General features: G+C 40.3%; 1 protein-coding gene across 1 annotated transcript in view; it reads left to right on the forward strand.

Annotated features, from left to right (window-relative positions):
• LOC113946640 (cytosolic phospholipase A2 epsilon-like) overlaps positions 1–26,971 on the forward strand; it is a 41,044-nt gene extending 14,073 nt beyond the window's left edge. The window contains exons 6-23 of the mRNA XM_027642235.1: positions 9,216–9,352; positions 10,164–10,292; positions 10,947–10,987; positions 11,556–11,598; positions 12,002–12,065; positions 12,980–13,149; positions 13,274–13,366; positions 14,129–14,166; positions 15,299–15,434; positions 16,937–17,073; positions 17,392–17,617; positions 19,114–19,228; positions 19,657–19,794; positions 21,520–21,627; positions 22,723–22,911; positions 23,811–23,977; positions 24,688–24,874; positions 26,554–26,971. Coding sequence (XP_027498036.1) covers positions 9,216–9,352; positions 10,164–10,292; positions 10,947–10,987; positions 11,556–11,598; positions 12,002–12,065; positions 12,980–13,149; positions 13,274–13,366; positions 14,129–14,166; positions 15,299–15,434; positions 16,937–17,073; positions 17,392–17,617; positions 19,114–19,228; positions 19,657–19,794; positions 21,520–21,627; positions 22,723–22,911; positions 23,811–23,977; positions 24,688–24,874; positions 26,554–26,819 — 2,384 coding nt within the window. The 3' untranslated portion in view covers positions 26,820–26,971. The remainder of the gene's footprint in view (positions 1–9,215; positions 9,353–10,163; positions 10,293–10,946; positions 10,988–11,555; positions 11,599–12,001; positions 12,066–12,979; positions 13,150–13,273; positions 13,367–14,128; positions 14,167–15,298; positions 15,435–16,936; positions 17,074–17,391; positions 17,618–19,113; positions 19,229–19,656; positions 19,795–21,519; positions 21,628–22,722; positions 22,912–23,810; positions 23,978–24,687; positions 24,875–26,553) is intronic.
• Positions 26,972–27,483: the final 512 nt, after the last annotated feature.

Consider the following 27,483-nt stretch of genomic DNA (forward strand, 5'->3'; position numbering starts at 1 on the left):
TTCTCAGCAATATGATCTTTCTCCTGGAAAACTGATAATAAGCAGCTGATACAGGTGCTATCTGACTGTGAAATATCTGTGAAAGACTGACAATTTTTTAAATAACATATTTCAGATTTCCCAATATTTCCATCTTTCCTTTATCAGATCCAGGAACAAGCCACCTTTCCAACCAAGTGCAACAGATTCTTTGACTTGCTTTTTCTGTCTGCATGCTGACTTCCCATCTTTTTTGGCACACGCAATTATTTGCTTGCTAGAGTTTCTGTTCACTTCATTTTGGCTAAAAAATGCTCCGTTCCAAGTTTTTCTCTCAGTTTGTTGCAAGTACTAGCACACTAGGTGCTTTGGTCACAGAGTTTCTATGTTTTTCCCTGACCTACTTGCCAAATCTTGGCTTCAGGGAATGCCACTTCTATATATTTCCACTGACAGTCCTCACTGTCTTGTGCACCCAACTTAATCTTGGCTGTTTTTTAAACTCACACCTCAAGATCCATGGGATGTGTGTTTCACAAGCCTGGGGTGAAATCCCAGCTTATGCTGAAATCTGATGTTACACCTTTGCCTGTAGATAGCACTTGCTGGTGGAGTTCAGCACACAAAGAAAAAAAATCAAACCAAAAAGAAAGCAGCCCACTCCTCAATGGATCAATTAACCTTTTTCATATACTTACTGTTGCTCCACCACTTTTGTAGTCTCCTCTATACTTAGGTGATGTTTCACTCCAACATTTGTTTTGTAAATACTTCATACAACTGGTTATCGTGTTGTCTTATCATGCAAATGCTCTTGGCAGACCTGAGCTAATTATTTTCCACTGTACTCCTAAATAACCTCTATGCCAAGTAGTAGTTAAGGGTCAGACTCAAATATTTCTGGCACTCCCTGTCCTCACTGTGGGCTCTAGAAGGGAGGGTGCCCAGATAAGATCACTAACACTCATCCTGATGCCCTGCAGGCGCTGGGTGTCATCACCAGGCTCCGATGATGCATGCAGTTAGGCTGTAGAGGTGCTGGGCATACTAGAAAGAAAGCAATTTCATTGAAGTTTATGGGTCTCTTATAGTCTGGTATCTGCTTTGTGGTGGTATTCCCCTCCTCAGTCTGGAGCTGCAGACAGCCTTGGGTAAAAGAATTACTTTTTAGGTCATTGGTGTGTCCATTTGCTCCTTCTCAGCTGGAGGTCAGTGCCAAGGGCCTTTACAAAAGCTCATGTTTCCTAACTCTATTAATAGCATCACTTCTTCTACAGAATTTGCCATGTGTGGGAGGAATATCTGGCAAAACTCTGTAGGACTGCACTGGATCTCAGGTAACTCTGAAGACCTGAATAAAGAGGTCTCTGTGAATACTGCTCTCTGAAATTCTGGCAGCCTACATGGGTACTAGCTGATTCCAAATTCCAAGAGCTGACCTTTGTTGCTGGAGAGCATGTTCAGGCTCATTAACACAGATGGGGTGGAGAGTGGTGATGTCAGGTCTGGTTTGACATATTTGGCCTTGGTGATGCTGAGTGTTAGCAATACTCTGCCTGGACTACAGAGGTGAATTTGAGACGTATGTCCAATAAGAAATTACTTGGAGTGAGTTTCAGGCTGACAGGTGCTTTTTTTCTGGAAGATGATAACTTCTCTGAGAGGATTTGTCTTGCCAGATCAAGAGGCTGTGGGTAGAGGCATCCCTGTGAAGCAGCAGTCAAGAGTTGAAGTAGGAAACTTATAGTCTTGGATTGAAATATGACTGTGCGTATCAGGTATATTTTGTAACTGTAGAAATCAGGAGCATGTGGAAGCTGTGTCAGCTGTGGAAAGAAACCTGCTGGTCTTAACTGGGAGGTCAGAACAATAATTCCTCTCCCTCTACTCTTCCTTTTGTTTTCAGACCTTCCTCTCATTTTCAGACCTTCCTTTTTCTTTTCAGATCTTCATTTTGTTTTTTATCTTTGGATGAAGAGAGACCTTGCATATTTATAAAGGAGGAGCTCAGAGACTTAGTCCTCTAACAGCTTATGAAATTATTTTGTGGAAGCTCTTATTTTACCCTTTCAGAAGAAATGAGTCAGTTCTGGGGTGATACACTTGGAGTCTTTGCAAATCAGAGTGGTTCTCCAGAGATATTAGAGGTTATTATTGCTACAGAAAAGAAGCAAATTAAGTAGAGTACAGCTAGTGCAGGTTATACTAATGGCCCTGTTGCAAAAATGCAAGTGGTGCTGGTGGGAGCACAGTGGTGCAAGACGGAGAGGTGACCCAGGGTGCGAAAGGTCTGTGCTGTGACTGCAACAGGTACTGCACCCACTGAACCTGCTCCAGGGAGAAAATCCTACTTTGCCAGTGGACTTAAATGGCTGGACAAGGTGGAGGATTCATATGGGGACTCCGTTCATCCCTGGTAAAGGACATCACTGATTAAGCATGGTAGATCTACGAGCTTTCGTTATTTCCACAAGAAAGCTACAGAGAGTAATATTGTGCTTACAGATGAGTGTTGCACCTTTTAGAGGACTGAGTTCAGTTTAAATCTTGTCTCAGACAGACAAGCAGTACGAGGTAACTTCTTAATATTGTTTGTATCATGTTATGTTGGAGAGGAAAAATGTTCCCAGAGACCATGTCCAACGATTGAGAAATGGGAGTGGCTCTCCTCCTCCTTTTAGGTGAACTGCAGTAAACTAGAATTCAAGGGGAACCTGTCTGTGCAGGTGGAGAGGATTTCACTAGGAGAAAATTATTTCTTTGTTTTGATGTTATGAAACGCAGTAACAGGACAGATGGGACTTTACAGTTTACTTTCATTGTTCTTATAAGACTAGTTTTTCTTATATGCTTTGGTTTTCAGTGCTGTAATTTCCTTCTTACTTGTGATGGAGATGAATGATTTTAGCATGTGATGGTTCATTTTAGGTACAGCTCATAAGGTTGTATTCTCACAGGGTAGTAAGCAGCTGTCTGTAGTTCCGAACTTCTTGTTCCGGTCTTGTATTTTTAACCCATCTTTAGCTTGAAGACAGAGATGAGAAACAGTCCCACCAACATACATATTGAATCAGAAGTTAAAAATTGTGAAAGGATATCAGGGTCACTTAGTGCTGACTTTCAAAGAGACTGTGAGTTGAGAAGTCTCAGCATGCACATGGGGTGACGTTATGTCATCAGGAAATTAAGCTGCAACACGTGCACTGAAGTAAGGGCCTGGTATGGCATGGAACTGTTAATGAAGCCCAGCAACTGCATTACAACTAGAGTATGAAGAAAATGCAAACATGATTTTTTTTTTTTTATTAGCTCCCAGGTAGCAATGAATAAACTGGAACATTGTCGGTAGCTCTCTTGTACACTTTTTTCAGGGATAAGAGGGAGCAATATAAGCTGGTTAGCCATTTCAAGGGTTCCCATATAATGAGGGTATCATAGTTTTCATAATATTCAGCAGACATTCAACTGTCCTGTTGTTTGATTTCTCTCACTGTTTGCCTCACAGTTTAGCCTGGGCTCAAATGAACTGCCACTTCTGGAGAAAAACATAAACTCAGTTAAAGTCAAAGCATGGGGATACTCTTTGTCACGTGAAAGATGGAAATTCAGATTTTTGCTCATCAGTCCCCCAGGAAAGTCGAGATCCTGGTGTCCGACAGTCTGTCAGCATCTCGTAAGGAGACCCTTCACAAACAGACTCACAAGATGGGAGGGTACCTTGACCTCCTTTGTTGGAGGGAACTCAACAGAGCCAGGACCCCTCAGCAGGTCCCACCAAGGTGTTATCCGCTGCTGGCAACTGCAGGATTTACTTTAACAGTTTACAGAATAATACTTTCTATTAATACAAACTATGACAGATTAATGAGGTTAGAAGGTTGTTGGTGATAGTGTCTGCTGCAAAAATATGTTTAAAACAATCTACTGATACATACATTAAGCAAGCACAAGCTCTGATACAAAGCAATCTAATTAATATGCTATGGGGTAAGCACAAGCAAAAACTCTAGTCCTAAAAGCAGCATTCAATGCATGTAGAGCATATTTCTCACCCAAGGTGTCCCTCTGGGGGGGGAGAAGATGGACTCAGTCAGTCGACTGATCCCAGCAGTTTCAGTGGAGATCTTCTCCCCCTTTCCCCTTACCTCCAACTCACTTTTATACTATTTTCTTTATGTTTGGATGGAGTTTGAGTGTCTCTAGTCATAAATACCTTTTATTTCTATTGGTTTACCTAATGGGCGAGGGGTGGTGGTCGTGGTTTGGCACCTGAGGAGGAGGTTCGACATGGTTGTTGGCTTCAGCAGCAGAATATCTTGATTCTCCCTTATCAGGCAGGTACTGTACAGTCTTAGTACCACAGTGTTCTCCCATTCTGCTGGAATTAGAAAGGAGGGGGGCACATAGTCTCCACTTTGTTCCGCACTCCGTTCTGTTTCTCTGAGCAGATGTTTATTGTTATACTGGGGAGCATGTTGACCTCAGGCCACCCAGGGAGTTGCAGCTGCTTTTTACCTTAAAATTCTGAATCCTCCTAGATTTAACTCTGTCCAGCATTCCGCACTGTACAAGGAAAATATGGAAAATCAAAGGAATCCTATGGAAAACAATAACCTCTCCACATCAGTAGCGACTGTAGATTAATTGTGGCAAAACCATATGTGGCATAGTCCCCTTTCTTTACAAAAAGAAAGCATGCTTTTTCCTAGTGGTATCACCTCACATCATCTTCAAGGTCAAATTTGCACAGAGTAATTACCAACCATAATATGTAATTTGGCTGTGACCAACTAGCCTTGTTATTGCAGAATGACACAAAGTGGCTGAGGTGTGAAGGCACCTGTGGAGATCATGCAGTGCAGCCCCCTGCTCAAAATAGGGTCAGCTACAGAACGTTGCTCAGAGCCATGTCCAGTTGTGTTCTGAACATCTCAAAGGGCAGAGACTTCACAACCTTTCTGGGTAACCTGTGCCAGTGTTTGACCACCCTCATGACAAAACCAAAGTTTTTACTTATGTTTCAGTGGGATTTCCTGTATTTTGGTTTGTGTCCATTGTCTTTTACCTTCCACTGGGTACCACTAAGGAGAGTCTGACTCAGACTTCTTTATTTTCCTCTCCCCCAGTCAAGTATTTACACACATCGATAAGACCTCCTGAACCTTCTCTGCTTCAGGCTGAAGAGTCCTGGCTCTCAGCTTCTCCCCATGCATCAGATACTCCAATCTTGCATTTTCTTTGTGGACTTTACATCCTTACCTCTCTTGTACCGGGGAACCCAGAGATGTGGCCTTGCCATCACTGAGTAGACATGATCTTTCCATCTGCTGGCAATACTCCTTCTGATGCAGCCCAGGGGACCGTTGGCGTCGCTTGCCACAAGGGCACGTTGCTGGCTCATGCTCAGCCAGGTGTCCAATAACATGCGCAGGTCCCTCTCTGCAGAGCTGCTTCCCAGCTGGTCAGCCCTCAGCCCATCCTGGTGCATGGGGTTATATCTCCTCATGTGAAGGACTTTGCATTTCCCTTGATAAACTTCATGAGGTTCATGTTGGCACAGTTCTGCAGCCGGTCCAGGTCCTTCTGAATGACAGCACAGCCATCGAGTGCTCTTCGACATCTTCGTAAATTACTTGGATGCAGGACTGGAAGAGATACTAAGCAAGTTTGTATATGACAAAAAATCGGGAGGAGCTGTTGAGTCCCTCAAAGGCAGGAAGGCCTTGCAGAGAGACCTCAGCAAATTAGAGGGCCGGGTAATCACCAACATATGAATTTCAACAAGTGGAAGTGTCAGATTCTGCACCTGGGTGGGGCAACCCCAGATGTTCGTACAGACTAGGGAATGAGATGTTGGAAAGCAGTGCCGCAGAAAGGGACCTGGGGGTCCTGGCTGATGGCAAGCTGAATATGAGTCCTGGCAGCCAGGAGGGCCAACCGTGTCCTGGGGGGCATCAGGTAAAGCATCGCCAGATGGTTGAGGGAGGGGATTGTCCTGCTCTGCTCCGCATTGGTGCGGCCTCACCTTGAATACTGTGTGCAGTTTGGGGCACCACAATATAAGAAAAGTATTAAGCTATTAGAGAGTGTCCAAAGAAGGACGATGAAGAAGGTCAAGGGCCTTGAGGGGAAGCTGTATGAGGAGTGGCTGAGGTCATTTGATCTGTTCAGCCTGGAGAAGAGGAGACTGAGGGGAGACTTCATTGCAGTCTACAACTCCTTGTGAGGGGAAGAGGAGGGGTAGGCACTGCTCTCTCTCTGTGGTGACCAGTGACAGGACCCAAAGGACTGGCCTGAAGTTATGTCAGGGGAGGTTTAGGTTGAATATTAGGAAGATGATCTTCACCCAGAGGTGACTGGTCACTGGAACAGGCTGCCCAGGGAACTGGTCACAGCACCAAGGCTGACAGAGTTCGAGAAGTGTTTGGATGATACTCTCGGGTATATACTATGATTCTTGGAGATGGTCCTGTGCAGGGCTAAGAGCTGAACTCAATGATCTTTCTGGATCCCTTCCAACTCAGCATAATCTCTGATTCTGTGATTCTTTAATTGTCAATAGCTTATTTTACATAAATATTTATGAAATTGTGGTAGTTTGGGCTAGGCCTTCCTTGGTGACCAGTTTGTAGCCAAGGAAGGGCCCAGATTTACCCAGTATTCCCTACAATTTTTACGTAAGCCAGACTATAAGAAGAAAGGAGGAAAGGCCTTCGCTCTCTTTCCTTCCGGCGGCTTGAAGGTGCAGGTTCCCTGCTGTTGAGTCTGCCGTGTTGGGGAGCGAGGCGTGGTAAGGCCTTGTCGACCTTGGGAGGCAGAGGTTGCCGGTGATCATTCCAGAGCGACTCTCGGTTGTCCCAAGGAGAGTAGTGAGATATTTCTTTACTAACTCTTTTAGTAGATAAATATTGGGCTACTAATTGGGAGATATATATATATATATATTTTATTTTGGTTTTGTTCCTTTTCCCTTCCCCCTTCCCTTTCCCTTGTGAAATTGTATATATTTCAATTGTATATAATTGTAACATAAGTGTAAATATATTTATATATATCACTTTAGCTGTCTCTCTCTCGTTTCGGGTTTTCTTAGTTGTTTTTCTCCCTCTTCTCCCTGGGGTTTGGGGGGGGACGGGGACTTCTTGTGGTAAGGTTTGGAGACTTGGCAGGGAGCCAGCTTCAAACCATATCAGAAATCAACACACATATGGAAAAATAATTTTAGAAAGTAGCCTCACAAAAATATTTTGTCAAAGAAAACACTCCAGAATATCAGTAAATTCCAGATAAAACAGTAACAAAAGACATTCATAAGTGTTGTGGCTGTCCATTCATGCTTGGCTCAGAGTTTTAGTACTGCCATCTTTCTCAGTTCTATCATGAATCTTGTTTTATACACTGTGTGGTGGAAAGTCGGAATTTAATATCAGGCTAAAGCATTTTGGCTTTCATTAAGAAAAACAAAGGAAAAGAAAATAATTGGCCTTTGCAACTACAGCAAAAATATAGAAATGAGCCCTTCCTGCACCTTATGATGGCTAGAAACTAAAAATGAGAGAAATTATGTCTCAGATGAGTTCAGAAATGTCAATTTCTGTAGGATGTCCCATTTCAGCCTCTTTAGTGATTTTGGGGATGTTTTTGGAACACTTGAGACTGGCAGTGGTAAGTGCTCTCATTATGGCAGGAGGGATGGTCCAGCTGCCCTGAGGCTACATGTAATTCTTGGCTATTGTACCGGCTTCCTATAAGCTCTTGAGAAACTCTGTAGATCAGAGGCAGTGATACCACTTATCAGGACGAGCACATCACAGCTCAGCAAGCTGTCAGACAGCACAATGATGAGAGATGGTTCAGTTATGAGATCGATCAGCAATCAGAGCCCTCCTGCTCATAGTAAATTGAATATATATTATACTAAATAATATTATACTAAATATAATAAATAAGTAATAAGTAATAATATTATATTAAAGTCCATGTATTATTCTGTCACTTCCATTATGTAAAAATCTAAGACCCTGAAATGTTGTCAGTGAAAATAATTTCAAAGTCTGAAAGGCAATCTACTACCTTATTGAGAGAAAACTCATGGCAGTGTCAGGAAATTCCTTCAGATTCAGCATGAATTGTTACATGGGAATCCTCCTGCCTAATAGTCATCCTCCTCTGGAGATGTCCCAATCACAGGGTCTCTGGATTTCAGGCAACATGTTATTTTTAGACAAAATATCCCAAAGCAATACATCTAATATCCTGAACAAAGACACCAGGATAAACTCTCTTTTAACCTTGAGGAGCTGCCGCAAGACCTGTGCCATGCTTATACACAGTAAGTGTTCATCTCTCCACTCATGAGGTGGTTATCTCTGCTGACTGACATGGGACTGGACTTTTCCTCTTTTCTCACCAACGTCTGTGTTTACACAACAGAATGGATCTGTTCCAGTTGCTTCCGGAACAGGTCCTGTCTGAGGTCTGAGAATCTGTTTGGTGTTCACTTGGTTCAGGATCTATGGCAGGTGGTACCTTACAGCAAGTGCAGGCTCACTCCCTTCATCCACAAGATCCAAATCCTTTCTGCCACTTCATTTTTCCTGAGGAGAGATGTGAAGTAGGAAATAGCTTCCAGGTCTCTGAAGCATCAACAAATGCCAGGAAAGGGCTCCAGCTTGCTACTAACCTCCTGAAGCAGCAACTGTGCTCCCTTCCCGCCCCACCTAGGGAGACAATGATCAAGGTGACTTGAATAATTAATTTTCCATCATGAAGAGTTAATAACCATATATTTACTATCTGAATCAGACTGAAACCTGATTCTTTTAAGATTTCTCACAAAGTTAAGTTGCCTCAGATACAACTTATGCACAATCCCTCTCAGGGTCTGAAGTTCATATTGTGCTGCCTCTGTTGTGATTTCTCCTACCTAATTTTGTTGATCAGGAGCAATACAAAACTCCTGGCTATCCATACTATCCACTAGCTAGGACTGTATTTTTAATTTTAATGTGTGATATTATGCATAGTTATTTGAATACACTGCTTATTAAAAATAGTGTTGTGATGAGCAAATTAATTTTATCCAGCTATGTGATTTCTATCTTTCTGGTTTGGCCTATATATATCAGAAAGAACTGGCCATTTCTCACCCAAGTTCAAGCTATGGAGCATTTAAATGTTTCCACTGCTTGTGTTGTGATTCCTCTGACAGATATTTTGTGCTTATGTTTCTACAGTAAGCCAATCTGATTGCTATGTGAGCCTCTGGTTGCCAACTGCTTCAGACGAAAAACTCCACACCAAAGCCATCAAAAACTGCAGAAATCCCGTGTGGAATGAAAGTTTCTACTTCCGAATACAGAGACAAGTCAAGGTACACAAACCAAAACCTCTCTTCTTCACTTTGTCTCTATGTAACATCTTTCAGTTTAGAGCAAAACAGGAGGTCATGTCTTCTAATGTCTTTCTGAGTTTACTTAAAATTCCCCATGCAAGCTGGAGCAAAACAGCTCTGGCTTTTGCTGGAATCCGCTTTACTCCCAACAGATAGTTATTATTTATATATGGATAATGTGAGTATGACCTCCTTGGGGAAGGCTAACGGGACAATGACAGTTACAACAGAGAGACACTATGAAATGAAAATATAAAATTACACTATAACAGAAAAACACATCTTTTCCTGAGAGGACATGAAATGGCATATCAATGCCAGGAAGCTGCCAAATTCTAGTAAGATGAAGATATTTACTCGGTTTGCTGATGATGGTTACACTATACTCCAATGGCTGTGAACAGGCGGCTGAAAGCAGAATGAATGTCCAAGGATCCGGAAAGGTGACTGTTGATATGAAGTGTCCTTTATTACCTCTGTTGATAGGAAACAATATAGGAATATGGCAATCCATATTCCTCCCTAAAAGATTGCATTTTTCATGAGAGCTACTTAAAAGCATAAAAGGTGACCAGAAAGATATCTCAGTTCAGCCTTAACTGATGAGACTAAGAGCTGTTTCTTATAAAGTAGATAAGAATCACTTTCTTACTCTTCCTTGTGACATTTTTTCATCAATATTTTTCTATTTCCTCTCTGTAAAACAGATGCTAAACCTGCAAGAGCTGTAGAATATTATACTTCTTGAGTACATGCTAATGAATTGGTTATTTTTAATTTCTTTTCCCAGAATGTTCTGGAAATTACTGTTTCTGATGATGACATTATTCATGATGATGACCACGCAATTGTGCTTTTTGATGTAGCTAAAATCCCCCTTGGGGAAAGAGTGTTTATAACATTCCCTCTAAATCCACAGGTAAGAGCTCAGTCAGACATTTAGTACATCTTAATGTCCATTCTCTCCCCTCTGATTAAAAAGACATGCTGTCTCTTCTGTCTTTTACCACCAGGACCAACTTGGTAGTAAAATTGTAGCAAAATTTATTAAAATCCTGGAAATTGCATGCCAGTGACAGAATAGATAGCCTTCTCAAATTCCTCTTGCTTTCCTCTGGCACATGTCACGGCCAAAATCCCAAGCCCCAGTGTAGATGCAATTTTAGGGAAGCTTTGCACTTTTAATAATCTGATAGAAAATGACAATTTATGTAATCCTCACAAAGACTATGAAAAAAAAAAAGAAACAAGGACAGGAAAACGGCCTATTTCCACAATACTTTACTAAACATCAAGTCTTATCATACCATGTTCAGCACATGGAAGCTGGCAAAGATAAAGGTTTAGTAGGGAGACTTTTAAGCACCAAACACGCTTTAGTCTGCTAGTACAATTGAAATCTTATCCTTGGTGAAGAAAAAGCTATCTCTGTCTTTTAATGCTGACAATAGCAAGCACGAAACAGAATATTGTTACTTATGAAAACATAAAGGAAACTGTGCTTGCAAAAATGAAGGTCGCTTTGAAAACCTCTGCACATGCTAATGGAGATTGCTTCTTTTTTTATTGTCAGAGGAAGGAGGAGTTGGAAGTTGAGTTTGTACTGGAGAGCATGTGAGTAAAACCCCAATAATCAGAACAACAGCTTGGAGTGGTGCATTAGTGCAGGGAAACCTTCTGTAGACCAGTATCACGTCAATAGCCAAATTCAATATTTTTCCAAAGTTGATGTGTGCATTAACAAATCATTCCATGAAAGGAAAATGCCATGATGTAGAGGAGAGTTCCAAATTTTAATTCTCTGACTTTTTAGTAAGATTTATGTGTTACTTACATAGTTCAGAGTTGGATGCTAAATCCCTCTGCAGTAAGTCTATAGATTTACTGGACAGCATTCTCTGGGAAAGTTATGACTGAGGAGAAGGTTGCTACCCATCTTGTGACATACTTGTGTTACTAAGGCTATTACAAGCACATTCCAGGTACCTTATTGCAATTTAATCATTTATGCTGGGTCATTATGTGGCATATAGCATAAAGGGAGCATACTTCTGGAGACAATAAGAAGGAGCAAATAAAATAACTGTAATAAAAAAATTAAGAGAGAATAGCGTGTCCTGTTCAGGACAATATCCAGAATATATTGTTTGTAAAATACATATTATTTATTCTTGTTTTCTAGCCTGGATCCTCCTGAAACCATCATCACAAATGGAGCAATAGTGGTAAAATATTTGTTTTGTTCTTTTGTGTTCTTTCCCACATCATTCCTTACCCTAGCTGATCATAACATCAGTGACAGAAACGTCCCCACTCTTCATTCTTTAGTGATACTTTCTCTTAGAAGCTTTATCTTTAAGGAGGTCAGCATGATCTTAGAGAAGCTTTCAAACTGTTATGATTTCCCCCTATTTTGTCTGCATCCACTGAAAATTGCAATGTGTTTAGCAGAGCACCATCTTCCTATGTGACAATGAAGTGAATTCTCACTGTCACTGGATATGGCAAAAGCCTCCAACACAGTTGACCCCCACATTCAAGCAATGCCCCTGCCAACATCTGCCAGCATGGGTGGTGAGGTGGCTGGATGAGTTCTCTAATTCTCTGTCCCCATCATGCCTACTGCAGTGTCGCGAGGAAGCCTGCTTGGAAGTTCACTTGGACAGCAGAATGCAAAAGAAGCATTTTTCGGGTAAGCTTATTAATTGCTTAAATGAATATTACTGATTCTACTCTCTCTAACAAGGCCTAGAAATTGAATCATCAAAATAATAAGGTTTTAATTGATCATATCAAAGGTGATTTGTAAAAATTCTTCAGTGGAGAATGCTACCAGTCCTGCAGCAGGTGTAGGCTCAGGGTTCCAGCTTCATGGGGAGCCCTGTGCCAGAGTACAGAAACAACATCAGGTGCTTGTACAGAAGGTATCTAGATCCCAAGCTGAGATTCTGGAAACCTCTGCTGTAGTGCTGCTAAACCCTGAAGAAGCCTAATTCCTCAGGCACAGTAGTCCATAACCTTAACTTTCCTCAGCATTTCTGTCAATTCACCTTCTGCATATGCATAGCAACACCTCATTTTTTGCAGGGGTTAGCCACTCAGCAGCTGGCTCCTGCCTGACCCTGATCAAGATCCAGAATCTAGAAGTTCCTCTGCCCACATCCCCTGAGAGGCTGGATCTGGTAGGCAATCTCAGAGCATGTGTAACGCACACTGGCAGGATTAGCTAATTTCTTCATATAAATAGGGTCATCTGCTGCAGAGTAATATCTTATTTTAGGGGACTGAGAGCTTCTTTTGCTCATTGAGATGAGGATAATTTACAACGCAAAGTACCTGTTTATATTCATTGTGTCATGATGCAATTGCAACAGAAATGCACCAGTCTTAAATTCAGTGCCATTTACATCACACTCTAATCTGACTTCTTGCTCAGTACATTACAAAGAGATGTTTGGGGTTTGGATCACTTTCGGAAGACAGCTTTCCAAACACAAAACAAGAGAAGGAATTTGTTCAAAGCTACCTTTTGCTTCTTTTTTCCCCCTGTTCCTTTTTTTGCAATTATAAGTAATTTTGTGTGTGCATTTTATCTCATTGTTTTAGAGAATGAGCTAACATTTACAGTGAGAGGATCCTTTGAAGAAAGCCAGACAGTTTCAGTGTGCTGTGACTCCCGCTCCCCTCTCCCAGATCCCACTTTCTTCCACTATGCCAGATACAAGCAACCCTCCCTGGATGTTACACTCACAAAGAAGAGGAAGCTTCCCACCTTTGTACGTTACCCCAGAACATGGTAGAGAACACAGACAGTCCTATGACCTGACATTTACATGTGAGTAGGCAGCAAGAGAAGAACATTTCTGTCTTAACCAAAAAGCACTCCATGCTACTTTTCAGTGTGCTTGTGTGTCATGTGGAGCAAGGAGGAGAAGCATCCCCCTGACAATCCCTTTGAAGTCACTCCCCTCAGAGCAGGAAGTAGTTGGTGAGGTAAGTGTCTACTGGCCATGGGGAATCCTTTATAAGCTTTTTAAAATTGTGATTATCAAGAAGCAGAAACCGAAGACCACTTCTCTCTTTACAGAGACAGTTGTTTTCTAATCCCCCTTCAATCTAGGGTGATGCATAACGAAGTGACTTATTTGGAGCAAAATAAAATGGGGAATACAGGGGAGAAGGGGGAGAAGGAAAATGTCTAGGCTTTTTCTCGTGCTCCTTCTATTCTCCATGTACTTAACCAGGCTGAAATTCACTGGGAGCCACTGGGAAGAGGGGTGAGGCTGCAGCCTGGTACACTGCTCCAAGAGGCAACCCATGCCACAAGTCTGGGGTGCTCAGACTTTTTGTCTTCCCCTTGTATCTGACATTGTTATGTGAGAAGACGTAGTTTCAAGGTTTCAAAATTTAGTGGTGGACTCTTCCAGGGAGGTGAGGTATAGCACTGCAGCTCTCCCGTTACTTATTCGTGTAGCAAACTAGTACCAGCACAAGCTACACCTGAGTTTCATAACATAGAGAAGATGTGGACTACAGATGATAGTACTGAAGTCTTAATTTGTTAAATCTGTGCACATTCTGGGTACTAGTGAAACCTTGAGAGGAGAGCCTATCTTCCCAATTTCAGTTGATTAAGAGTCAGAGCTTCGTAGATGTAATGATGACCCAAAAGATCTATGTCTCAGTCTGCATGGGGGAAAAGGACTGTTTTAAACAAAATATCAATATTCATAATTTTATCTTTTTAATTTTCAGCACAGAAAAGTTGATTTGCACTTTAAGGTGAAAAAATGGTAAGACATCTCCTTAGTTCTTTGTATTCAGGTAGCTGTCAATCAAGTTCCAATCCCTTTGTTACTGACTTTGTGTCCTGAATGATGGTTTATCCTCATTTCAGACTATAAAATAAAATTAACTCAGTACGCAACACAAAAATTTTCAACAGCTGTGAATTTATGTGATGGGACAGTGAGTTAAGAATTGGTTTTATAAAGAACACATCAATTTTCTATTCATATTGTGCTGCAATCAATATTACGTGGTATGGGCCACTCTGATACCTCTAGATTTATTGCCAAATTCAGATTTTCAATAAAAGCATCATTTCAAAACTAATTGAAAGAAACCTTTCTGTTTCCCAAGGGGTTTCTTTAACTGTTTACTTTCACTAAAGGACCAAAATCAGAGTGCTCTACAATATGAAAAAAATTGAAACAATCAATGTGTACTCAAAGAGATAAATGCAAATAAACTCAATCAAATGATGCTTATTTCTAAACCAAGGAAACACATTATGTATTTTGGAATATGGTTAAGGCCTTAGTAAAATTTATAAGGTGAATATGTTGCATTGTGTACCACATTGTAACGGAAGAGAACTTCCAAAAAAGCAGGGACGTCTTCCATCATCCTCTTTATTTTCAGTAAATATGTTATGAGATATACGTACCATTTACAGCAGTAATTTAAAAACTTCCTTACCACACTGAAGAAGAATTTTCATAGCAGCTTCCAAACTACAAAAGTAGTGCTTATAAACATAGAAAACCCATCTGATCGTGTAAATCTACAACTTCAGTACACGTTTCACAGGTATCAGTGGAAGTTTGCACAACTTTTAAAAGCCACCTCTAAAACACTGCCCTCTGCAGGCTTCTGAATTCATGTTTGAAAAGGAACAATTATGTTATATGTAGCTATATTTAATTTCAGGTACCTTTGGCAGGGAGGAAAAAAAAAAGAAAACCTCTCAATTCAAAGAAAGATGGACTATTTTTCTCCAAGAACAAACTAGAACATTTAATATCTTTCTGCTTTGCTTTATATAGACCTGGTAATGAAGGCATGTCTATTTATGAAGTAGAAGAAATTAAAATGCTGATATAAAATACAAATGTCATGTAAGACACTTGATACTTGTTCCAGTCAGGAAGACCTAGATGTACGCCTGGGGTTTGACCTGTGTGTCCAGGAACAGGATTTCATTCGCAAGAGGAAGAAGGTGGTTGCAGCTGCTTTGAAGGACATTCTCCAGCTGGAAGAGAACTTGCAGGATGATGAGGTACCTGAGACATAGTTATTCTCTGCTTTCTCTGCAGATGAGTGTCAAAACATATCATTGATGTTTACATTTTCCTGGACACAGTGTACAGTTTCATGTACAAGCTATGGCTGACTTCTTTTTTCTGTGGCTGATTTCTTTATTCTACGGAAGAAATGAGTACTCATAGGAAACAATAATAAAAACCTTGTAGCCCTGTTGCTACAGAATCTAGCCTTGTGTTCAATAGCAGTCTGCACCATAATGCTGAGAAGGGTGAAGTGCTCTCAGAACCTAAGCCAAATCTTCTTTTAGGCCCCATAGGCATCTCAGCCAGATCTAAACTGTTGATTCAGCACTTCATTCCCTCACAGTTAATACTGGACTTCATTTTGTTTATCTTTTCTGCCAGCATTTACGTTCCTGTTGTGTAAGCCCAGCATGCTGCCAGCCTTACTTCATCACCTGCTGTAGCCTCTGCTTGCTTGGCAAAGGGGATTAATAACAGAGGTTCCAAGGCAGGAGGAAATCAGGTTTCTCTTTTTTAGTTGTGTGCCCACGACTGCAGTGTGAAGCCTGAACTCAAATGCAGAGATGACAAATTTTCCTCATTTTGACCTAAACTGGGTTTAGCTCTTTTTGCACAGCTGGACCTTTCAGACACAAGACCTTGCTTTGAAATTCCAGCACTAAGCTATGGACCATTTCCTTCCCCTCAGATGTAGAGGCACCCATACTTCCCTGCAGAACAATCTCTCTAGATTCTCCTGATGATTTGTACATGAGACTAATTCACCCCAGTGCATGGTAGCTTTACTGTTAAAGCAGCCAATTTATATTCACAAATTAATTCTTTTTCTAAGACTATCAGTCCCTGGGTTTCTGTATGATCACAGAAAGAAGTAATTGCAGCTCACTTGCATACCTAGTATTGTACACATGTGGTAGGTAGAGTGAATATTGCTTCTCTTTCCCTACAGTAAATGTAAAAGGAGATGGCATCACCAGCTTCTGGTCTCAGGTGTTCTGAACTGCTCTGTGCTCTTAAATCCATCAGTCATGACACCTCTAGTATGGTCTGTGAAATAACTATACAATACTAGAAACTGACCTTAGCAAACTTCAGGAAAAGAGAGGTTATTACTGCTCACATGGAAACTGTGAGATAGCACCGATGTTTTCTGGTCTATTGCGTCCGATAAAAGTCTGACTCAGATGGTAAGAGTTACCATTTCCTCTAGTTTTTTTGGCTGGCCTGTGTTAATAATTTTGCAATAGAGCACTGAAAATGTGATGTTTGAGAAGATGGATTTCATGTTCTAATGCACAGCTGCATGCCAGAGGAAACATGAAGTATTTCTTACTCCTTATATTCCCCATTATTAATTCAAGGTTTTCTTCACCTTGGACTACTGGCATGCAGAATCTTTACTATTTTATCAGTGCTGTAACTTTCTAACCAAAGATGTCACTCTCCCTTCTTAGACCGTGTCACTAAATGCACGTATTTTGGGATTGAACAGGTACCTGTGGTGGCAATCATGACAACAGGTGGTGGAACCAGAGCTCTGACAGCCATGTATGCTCACCTTCTCAGTGTGCAGGAAATGAGCATCTTGGACTGTGTCTCATACATCACTGGTTTATCCGGCACAACATGGTAAGACCAAGATATGCAAAGTTGTCACAGGAATTTTCTATATATGACATCAAGAAGTGATCTGAAGAGTTGTATGATCTTTACTATCAAGAAAGGGCTTTCTTTTTCTGCTGTGGCATTTTTTTGTTTCTTCCAGTGAATATTTTCCCACATTTGGAATTAATTAAATACGTGGATGGTACCACATACATGGTGTTTTTTCATGTAAATTAAGACATAATACACAAGCCTCCATAACTTCACAAAGCTCTACTTCATAACTCACAGTAACTCACACTTTCCTTATGGTTTTTTGTTTTGTTTTGTTTTGTTTTTCAGGACCATGTCAAACTTGTATGAAGATCCTAACTGGTCCCAAAAGGATCTTAAGGAAACAGTCAATGATGCCCGAAAGCATGTACTCAAAAATAAGTTTCTTACTTGTTTTGCAACTGATCGTTTGAAATACTATTTGAAGGAGTTGTGCCAGAGGAAACAGGAAGGACACCAGCTATGTTTCACGGATCTATGGGGACTCATCATTGAAGCCATGTTCCATGACAAGGTACAATAACAGCACCTTTCTCTTCAGATTTGAATATTTAGTGAAGACAACAGTGAGGGAAGACAGTAAATCAAAAATCAGTTGAGATTGAAGGGGATCTCTGGAGTTCGTCTTGTTCAAACAGGACAAGGAAGGGCAGGCTACCCTGAACCACAGGCTTTGAATATCTCCACACGTGAAGACTCCACAACTTCTCTGGGCAACATAAGTTTGGCCACCCTTACAGAAAGGGGTTTTTTTTCTGGCTTGTTTGTTTTTCATATAGATTATGGAGAGGGACTTTTCACAAGGGCATGTAGTGATAGGACAAGGGGAAATGGCCTTAAGGTGAAGGAGGGTAGGTTTAGATTAGATATTAGGAAGAAATTCTTTACTGTAAGGGTAGTGAGGCACTGGAACAGGCTGCCCAGAGAGGTTGTGGACCCCCTGCCCCTGGAGGTGTTTAAGACCAGTCTGGGTGGGCCTCTGAGCAACCTGGTCTAGTAGAAGGTGTTCCTGCCTATGGCAGGGAGGTTGGAACTAGATGATCTTTAAGATCCCTTCCAACCCTAAACATTCTATGGTTCTATGAACTCACATGTAAAAATTTAAATGAAAATCCCGCTGTTCTTTTTAAAAAGCTGCACAATATGACAACAAATGAAAATCACAGACCCAAACCCCGTATCTCTGAACTATTAATGGGATTATGCTACCCTGTAAACACTTCAACCAAAAGGCGATATTCAAGCTCAATTTCAATCTTCATTAATATTTCCCTCCCAAAAACATTCCCCCTGTAATATGATTAACCCCACACATCTACATCACAGTGCTAGAGACTCGCTGGGGGTCTCCTCAGCAGGAAGCTGTGAGTGTCCCTGCAATGCCAGAGCCCTGTCCCCTGACCAACACACCCCAAGGGAAGTCTAGTGGCCCTGGTGACACAGCCATACTTCCAAGGGCTGCTCTGGTGCAGAGGAGCACCTTCAATTCTGCTTTGAGAAGGATCTGCACTGAGCATCCTTTCAAACTTTGATTCTACTCCCAAACCATCCTGCCCTTTCTACCCTGCCTGAGTATGCTCTGCAGCAGAAACACTAAGGGTCAAGGCTCACTGAAGACTAACTCTGTTTGAGCCTTGTCTCTGTCACAGGTCTGAGGAAAAAAATGTTTCTCTGGGCAGTCAGGGAAAGTTTTACTCTTTTGAAATTAAATATTTCTGTTCGAAAGAGCTTTTCAAATGTTTCCAGACATTTTTTCTGAAACAAAAATGTGAATAACAACATTTTCTCCCTACCATTGAAATCTCATATTTTTTTCAACATATGAACTTGGACTATGTGTGTGCTCAAGTGCTGGGGCAGGGGAGGGTCATGACACTTTGAACTAAACAGGTGGGGAGCATCCCAGTTGGAGTCTTGTATGCACTGTGTTGTCACCACTCAGGCTTAGATGAAGTGAGAAGCTCTTTGTGTCATCTAACCGTCCTCAGCTACTGTCCTTATTCAAAACAGGAGGACTCCCATAAGCTCACAGATCAGCAGCAGGCACTAAATCAGGGTCAAAATCCCCTGCCCATCTACCTCTCTCTCAATGTGAAGGATAAAATCAGCGACCAGGATTTTAGAGGTAATAATACTCTAGAATTGCATTTAACATTTGTTCCTAATTGGGGTCAATTTAGGATTAGGTGAAGAAATCAATTCAATGCACAATTACACTAAAAGGCCAATCTATTTCAGAGCAGAAATTTAATAGTTAATTTTTTAAAGGACTTAGTATGTTTATCTTGTATTCAGGATCAAAAGTTGGATGATGGAGGACATTATCTGTATGCATTTCTGTAGAAAGCTTCAGAAAATTTGTAGAGACATTTAGATGTAAGAGGACAATTGGCTCTTAACGTTTACCACTGTGAAATGTACAGTGAATAAATGTCTTCTTGCAAAGTGTTATTTAGAAAGCAGTCTGTCTTAACCTGGTCAATATCATACGTTTTATTCAAATAATTATACCTCTGATGCTGTAATCAGACTGCCTTGTTCTTTTTCTTTTAGAATGGGTGGAATTCACCCCTTATGAGGTAGGATTCCCAAAATATGGAGCATTCATTCGTGCAGAAGATTTTGGCAGTGAGTTCTTCATGGGTCGCCTCATGAAGAAAATCCCAGAATCCAGAATCTGCTTTTTGGAAGGTGATTTTTTTGTTCTGGGGAAATGTAAAATAATATAATCTGCTCCTGCACAAACCCTTCTTCTGAAATGAAACAGTTAGTATTTTTTTCATCTGCCAGGAGCAGTATATGGTAAAATATTAGAACTGATAACAGGTTACCATCTGAAGGATTTTTTGTTTTCTCTCTGATTTTATTCAGCTGAACAGATTAACTTGATTTCATATGTGGTTATGCTTACTGACATGAGGCCTTCGCAATACTATTATGTCTTTGTCAGCAACAAAACTTGTGTATCATTGCCACTAAGTTAAATCATCAGTTTATTCTGCAACCCGAGTCTCTAAAATACCCACTTTTATCTACAAAGTTCCTGTCACACCTAGCCCTGATTAATTCTTAGGATAACACTTTCATTTCAGAGTGCAGATAGATCATAATATTTGTCTTTTTTCCCTCTTGCACAAGAAAGTGAAAGCAGTAAGGAAATCTTTCTTCCCTTTGCGAAAGCAATCTCTTGCCTCATTGTTCTTCCTACTTCCACCAACTGCATGAAGGAAAAAGGAAGTTTCAGGGGTTTTTTTTGAGAAGTTGAGACTTTCTGCTTGCGTGGAGATTCCACTATAGCTAGTGGTGAGGTGTAAGGAAGGAACTCAGCATCTTTCTCTCCCTGGTTGCAATTTCAGATAAGGTACTCAGCTCTCCTCGTCTGTGGTCAGAAATGCTGGCAAGTCACCAGTCCCTTCCTACACCTCCCACCTTGGTGCTTTCTTCCTCCCTTCTCTAGAGCAATACTGGGACATTTCTGCCCCTGTTCCCTGACAGTGAGCTAGAGTTCCTCCCCTCATACAGGCAGTGTCCAGCGACACATTATTCGAAAGGTTTTCAGCAAATTCCTTTGCACCCCAGCTCCTGAACAAGGCAAGGACTGATCATGTAGGTCCTGCGGTCCTTTCCTGCATGGCCAAACCCATCCCTATGGTTGCAGGCTGGCATTACTGGCTCAGGAGAACACTAGGCTGCTCAGGTGTGGCCTCTTCCTCCCAAGAGCACCAGTTTGAAAGGTTCAGGAAGGCACTGTAGGACACCTGGCACATCCAAGCATATCACATAATGATGTTTTATCAGGCTGATAGACTGCAGATAGGTGTCAGCCTGGACCGGTTAGTAGATGAACTTGAAAATGGAATGCAGATATGCTCCAAATCCTAAAAAAATAGAAGAAAAATCAAAAGACTCATACATTTGCACTTCCTATTCTCAAAACTTTTAAGCTGGTTTCCTCATTCTAAGGAATATTAGCATACAAATCTTGAATGTTTTGTGCTTGATCGTCCTGCATGACAACTGCATACCTGTAATAGGATTATGCTATAAACAAATGAAACCTTTAGAATTACAAATGCTGGGAACTTGGAGAGTAACAAATGATAAGGACAGATGCAAATACTAAGATGAACTTGACAAAATGTTCATGTAACAAAAATGAATGTGTTAGCAGATATACTAAAAAAGCTACCAGCCCTCTTAATATATGCCAATAAATTAGATTCTTCAAATACATTTTGGATTCCTATACCAATTTAGAAAGACAGTCCCTTCTATTTGTGCATTAATATAGTACAATGAATTAGTATAGTATAATGAATTACATTTGCTAGAGAATGCAGAAGATACCAAAGGTGAATGAAAATGCTTTCAGGTCTTTATCAGTTTATCTTCTGTCAAATGTATCCTATGCCACAGGGATCTGGAGCAGTGTATTTTCCTTGAATCTTATGGATGCTTGGTATATATCTGTTCATTCAGAAGACTTCTGGCACAAATGGACCCGAGACAAAATTACTGACATAGGTGGGTTATTCTTACATGATTATGTTATTTTATTTTACCTCTCTTCTTTTTATCTCTTTTTATATTTTTTTTCTTATTGTCTGTGCTTCTATTCTCTCACTGAATTTTTCAAGGCTGTTTTAGAACTTCCTTTTCAGGGATTTCTGTTATCCACATGGAAACCGGAGGAAATTAATGCCATGTATTATAGTATGTCAATCATTTCAGTTGTGTAAAAAAAGAACCCATGGAATATGTCACAAAAAAAAAAAAAAGAGAGATAATGGCCTTCTTATGAGATGTTTTCTGAGCACAGGTGCAATACTAGAGAAAAATATCTCTGTAGAGTAGAAGAGAATAAAAGCCTCCCGTAGCATTCCACAATCTCCCAGTTCTTTTCTCAGAAGTTGAAGTGTGGCATGAAGAATCACAGAAGCAAGAGCAAACATCATCTTTGCATCTCTGAAGTCTACAAAGCATTGATAGAAACTTCAGTACTACTGGAAGTCATTCCAAACTAGTTATAAGGATTAGACTTGCAAAACATGCTAAAAAGTTAAGAAAGATCTGCAGAGTGGGATTTCAAAGAGAAATACACAAGACAGACAAGTTACAGAGAAAAAAGATGAGAAGGAAGAGAAGTGTAGCAAAAAAGATTATTTATTTTATCTCCTTTCACTTGTGGGGTGTAGTTTCTTGTTCTTAAAACAAGGAGCTTACATTTGCTCGTGAGGAACATTAATTATATTTATGTGGCTGAGAGATTGTGTTTATGTGCCTTTTTATGTGTGTGTCTGAGAAAGAAACTGTAACATGGAGTAGAAAAGGAAGACAAAATAAGCACAAGATATTTAGTGCATAAAAGAGAAAAGCAATTAAATTTGTAATAGGCGAGGTGGATTCTTTTGCAGTACAAATAATGTCATTATCACTGTGAAGTGAAAAGAAGAAAGAGATTTTTCAAAGCTTACTAAAAAAATGATATTTCTGGAAATCCTGGAAATAAAAAGAGAAAGAAGTTACAGTTTTGCCAAACATATTAAACCAAATCATGACTGCATAGATTGACATCAACAATGAAATGGCATACAAGAACTGTTGTTCTTTCTTCTGCAGATGATGAAACCCTATTCCCTACAAGACCAAATGAGCTGGATACTCGAGTGGTTTGTCCCACTGACAGCTTTTCAGACATTTTCCGAGATGTTGCAATGTTACGTCCAGCAGCGTCAGAAATCCATAACTTCCTGAAGGGCCTCCAGATGAACAACAACTACCTAGAGAGCGAGTTTTCCAAGTGGAAAGGTATGGTAATAGCACCCTGCTTTGAGTTATTGTTTAAACGATCCTTATGAAAAAGAAACCATGCTTAAAAGATTATCTATCTGACTGCTTTTTTGTTTTGTGCCCATGTTCCGATAATATTTGAAACTGTTTGCACTGAAAGCTGAAATTAGGTAGCAGGAGAGGCTTCAAAAATATGTTCTTAAAAAATTTCATGAAGTTTCATGACCAATAGATGAGAAACATCTCTACCAGTCACTCAGCATATGTCTGCTGATGTGCCAGCCATCCAGCCTGCATGCTTGTGATGTGGCACTGATGCCATCAAATGCTGTCTCTTGCCTGGCCAATACTCATGGGATGTGGGATGGAGCCCTATTTCCTGTTACATTTTTAATTGTAAGTAAGATACAACCTTTATAACACTATTCCCTCTTATCCAGGTTGGGAATTTTCATAATCAAGATCTTCCAGATCTTCCATGTACCATTGTAGCTCTGTACCTGTTCTCATAGCAAGCAAGGCACCAAATGTCTTTAGTCTTTAGCATGTTGAGACAGTGAGATCCCATTTTAAGAAACAAAACAAAACAAAAAACCCCACCAAACCCAAAACACAACCCACCCCCCCTCCAACCTGATCAGACTCATACATAAAAGCAGAGGATGGAATTAACCCTGTTTCCCAGAGCCCCACATCAACCCCTTCTAATCAGAGGAAAGCCAAAGTAATTGCAGAGTAAATAGTGAAAAGAGGAAGCCAGATGAGGAACTGAGAAACGACTGAACTGCACCCATCAGCTGTATAGGTAGATCTAAGACTCAAGAAAAGTTAAATTCTCTTTTTGTTAACAATAAACTTTCTTCAGCACCTCTTTTGCATTGAGGTATCTCCTTTGAAAAAATATGCTTCTTTTCTAGACTGTGAGCTTGACTCTCAGCCAAACCACCTGACAACAGCAACAGATTACCTCATCCTGATTGATACTGCATTTGCCTTTGCTACCAGTTATCCACCCCTTATGAGACCAGAAAGGAAAGTGGATGTCATTTTGCATTTCAACTACAGTTCAGGCTCTCAGACAGGGGTGAGCCTTGTACATTCTTCTTTATTATTTTTGTGTTTCATCACTGAATTCCCAGAATAGCTGATCCTCTACTCATAGAGTATCTGCGAAGTGTAAATAAGTTAACAACTTACCAAGATTACAAATGTTTATTGAACAGTACAAGTGTTATCAGGAAGTAATAATTTAGTAAACTGAATCTTCCCATTTTTAAGTGTAAATGGTTTCAGCTGATTTGAAGGCAGTCAGATGCAGAATGAATGAAGCTAAATGCCTTTAAACATTGCCAGGATTTCTCAATGCAATCATACATATTCTTATGCATAAGAAAATATACTCTCAGGACAATACAACTGTAACAATAGAAGGATTTGATGCAGAAGGCCAGATATGCAAATAAATGCAAGAATAGTTTGTATTTAGGAATGTTAAATTTCTTAGGAATAAAACATCATCTAAAGACAGCTTTTTTCATATCCAAATGTGGCATGTAGATTTTCAGAGACAGGCATTTGGACTCAGATCCATCTCACTTGGCTCTGGCCTTCCAGGTCTTGGCTCCATAAACAATCTACATCTAAAGTGGGTATGTGCCATAATATGTCAGTACCTGTCCCTTACCTCACAAATATTCCTAGTGAAATTAGTTTTTGGTCAAATTCAAAGTTCTTCCTGTATATTCTGATGTTTTCTTTTGTTTGTTTGTTTGTTTTTGCTATTGTGGTAACTAGCCCCTGAAAGAAGCCTCTAAATACTTTGCAAAACAGGGAATTCCATTTCCTAGAAAGGTGCCAGATGATCAGGAAACCCCACATCTGAAGGAATGCTACATTGTTGGTGATCAAGAAAGCCCAGAAACACCAATTGTGGTATTTTTCCCTCTAGTAAATGACACCTTCAGGGAATACAAAGCACCAGGTAAGTTTATTGTTACCCATCACATTGAGGCAGCAGATACCCTCTTTTCCTTTTTCCTGGCCAATATCTGTTCTTCAGATCATGCTGTAAAAACAGACTTGGGCTCTCTTTGCTTAGATCTGAACCATATTATGAAACTTAAAATATGTGATTTGTCCTGGACAGTAGAGAAGAAACTGTGATCAGCCTTTGGCCCATATGCCCCTCTTCAGATTTTTTTTTTGGCTTTTCATAGGTAGGTTTAGAGTTTACTGAGCAAAAGTATATTCTGTTTATCTGCAGTGGCAGAAATAAGCAGGGTTATTTCCTCTCATACTTGTCGTCCTTTCCTGTTAAAGAATGTTCTGGGGAATCTAAGGATTTCATTGTTTAAAATAATTTCCAGGCTCACAGTTAGGCAGATAACCTTGAAAACAAAAGTGGGAACTAGCAAAGTGATGAAAATGTAGCTGTGAGACATAGTGAAGTGATGAAAGTACAACACAGCCACGCTGACAGTTTCTGTTCATTTCAGTGAATTTTACTTTGAAATTTAAAGAGTTTCAATAGCAACATTGCCAGTCACTTCAAAACAGATGAATTCTAAGTCCTGGTGCCATATCTCACATGCCATACTACTCTCTTGGTACCAAAAGTCTCAGATACTCCTCCAGATGCTACAATCCCTAACTCCAGTTGTGAGTTCACTCCAAAGCCCCACAGTATCCTGAAAGCCAAAAGTTCTAGGTTGGTATATGGCATAATAAATTTAAAATCAAAACAAATGCAGAAAATATTGTCCCAGTTGTATCCATCCTTATCCTTTTATTTTAAATAAGTTCAAAAAAATCATATGGTACTTTTGCTTTGTCAATATTTTGGACTGAGTTCATTGCATATTTGATGTATACAACTGGGGTTGTGAACAGGATTCAAATAGACTAAGGGTATTTATGCAGGTATGCACACCATTCTACTCCAGCTTTTTCCACAGATCAGATAACTGAAAGGTTAGTTTCTGCAGTTGCCCTTTGTAAAGGGAATTAGGAAAAAGAGAAAAGGAGAAAGAACTAGAAGAGTAACTGAGAATTAACTTCTGAGCTGCTCTTCTATAATGCATTCTGGAGAGCTCTTCTAGCTCTGTAGAGCTGTTGTGTGAGGGAGTTTGTCTCCCTTCTCCCTGCCAATAATTTCCAGAACTCATAATTTCAGGCTCATCATCTGGAAAAAAACCCATGCTGTCACAGGGCTCTTCCTGCTGCTGTCTGCTTTGGGAGAAGGGGAGGAAAGAGACAAAGAGTAATTGCCATTCACTTGCACCTTGGCTAAAAGTGTAGGGTACTGTGGTGGCTGGGAGGCTGCAGCAAGGCAGAGGCTGGCCTGGGAAAGTGTCAGCAAGGAGGAGAACGTGAGGACTATGCTGACAGCTCACTCCAAAGCTAGAAGAGGAGGCAGGGAATCTCACCCTCCTGTGTTCAAAAGAACTATTCTACCTGTTTTGGCATTTCCAAGAGTACCCAGGACAACTCCTACTTGACTCACCACTACAAGCTTCTCCACTCCCTGCTGCCAACCAAATATTCCAGCAATAAAACATCTACAAAGGGATAATTTTGGGTTGTGATCCGCTATTTTTGCATGCCTGAGAAACACTCAGACACTGTTTTCTGTAAATTAACCAAGTCATTGTTTTCTGTTAGGTGTGAAACGGAGTCCCTCAGAGATGGCAGACGGTGATGTTGATGTTGCAAATGCCTGTGGTCCATACTACATAAACAATCTGAGCTATTCAGAGGAAGATTTTGACAAACTTGTTAATCTAAGTTACTACAATGTCCAGAACAACAAAGATTTGATTCTTCAGGCCTTGCATACTGCTGTGGAGCGGAAAAAGCAGCATAAGAAAGAGCAACCTCTGCAAAAAGCACCTGATGGGTATGGTATGTGTGTGCCTGACAGAGGGTAACCTAGCATTTGGCTGACTGCCCAGCACTAGGGAATATGAAATAAAATATCTATGAGTCCTGTTAATGAAGAAGAAAATTAATTTTATTAGGAAGTGAAGAAAAGCCAAAGAATGCTAAGAATAGCACTTTATTTGTCATCAAAACTGCTAAAGCTTGCTTGTCAGTGGAGGGAATAAACAGAAAAAAACAGAGCTCTTCCTTAATAAACTGATGCACTTCCCTTGTTGAAAATCTCAGGATTGTGGCTGGATGAGGCTGTGCTCCATTTGTACTTGCAGAATTGACCTTCCAGACCAGGGCCGAAATGTGTGGACAAAGAAACATGAAGAAGTTCACACTGACTGTGTTTGTTCTCTGCCTGTGCTATAAAAACAGAAGATTGTCAGTTCAGAAATGCAGCAAAGAACAAAATTCATTGTCTCTAAAATAAAATCAAGAAAGCCATTTGTGAACTAAGGAGACTTTATGTGGCTGTAAATAAATCTTAAATTTATATAATAAACCACATTTTTTGAGTAAGAGTTACAGCAAATAAACATTTTTCATAGCAAATACATGTAAAAGCCATTTCTTTTAGGTGCTTCTTCCTCTTGTAGCAAGACAATTAAATCCAACATGCAGACATTTCATAGCTGTTGAAAAATTATTAAACAAGAAACTGTG

Source organism: Corapipo altera, unplaced genomic scaffold (assembly GCF_003945725.1).
Source record: "Corapipo altera isolate COAL_440 unplaced genomic scaffold, ASM394572v1 23b, whole genome shotgun sequence".
NCBI classification, from domain to species: Eukaryota; Metazoa; Chordata; class Aves; order Passeriformes; family Pipridae; genus Corapipo; species Corapipo altera.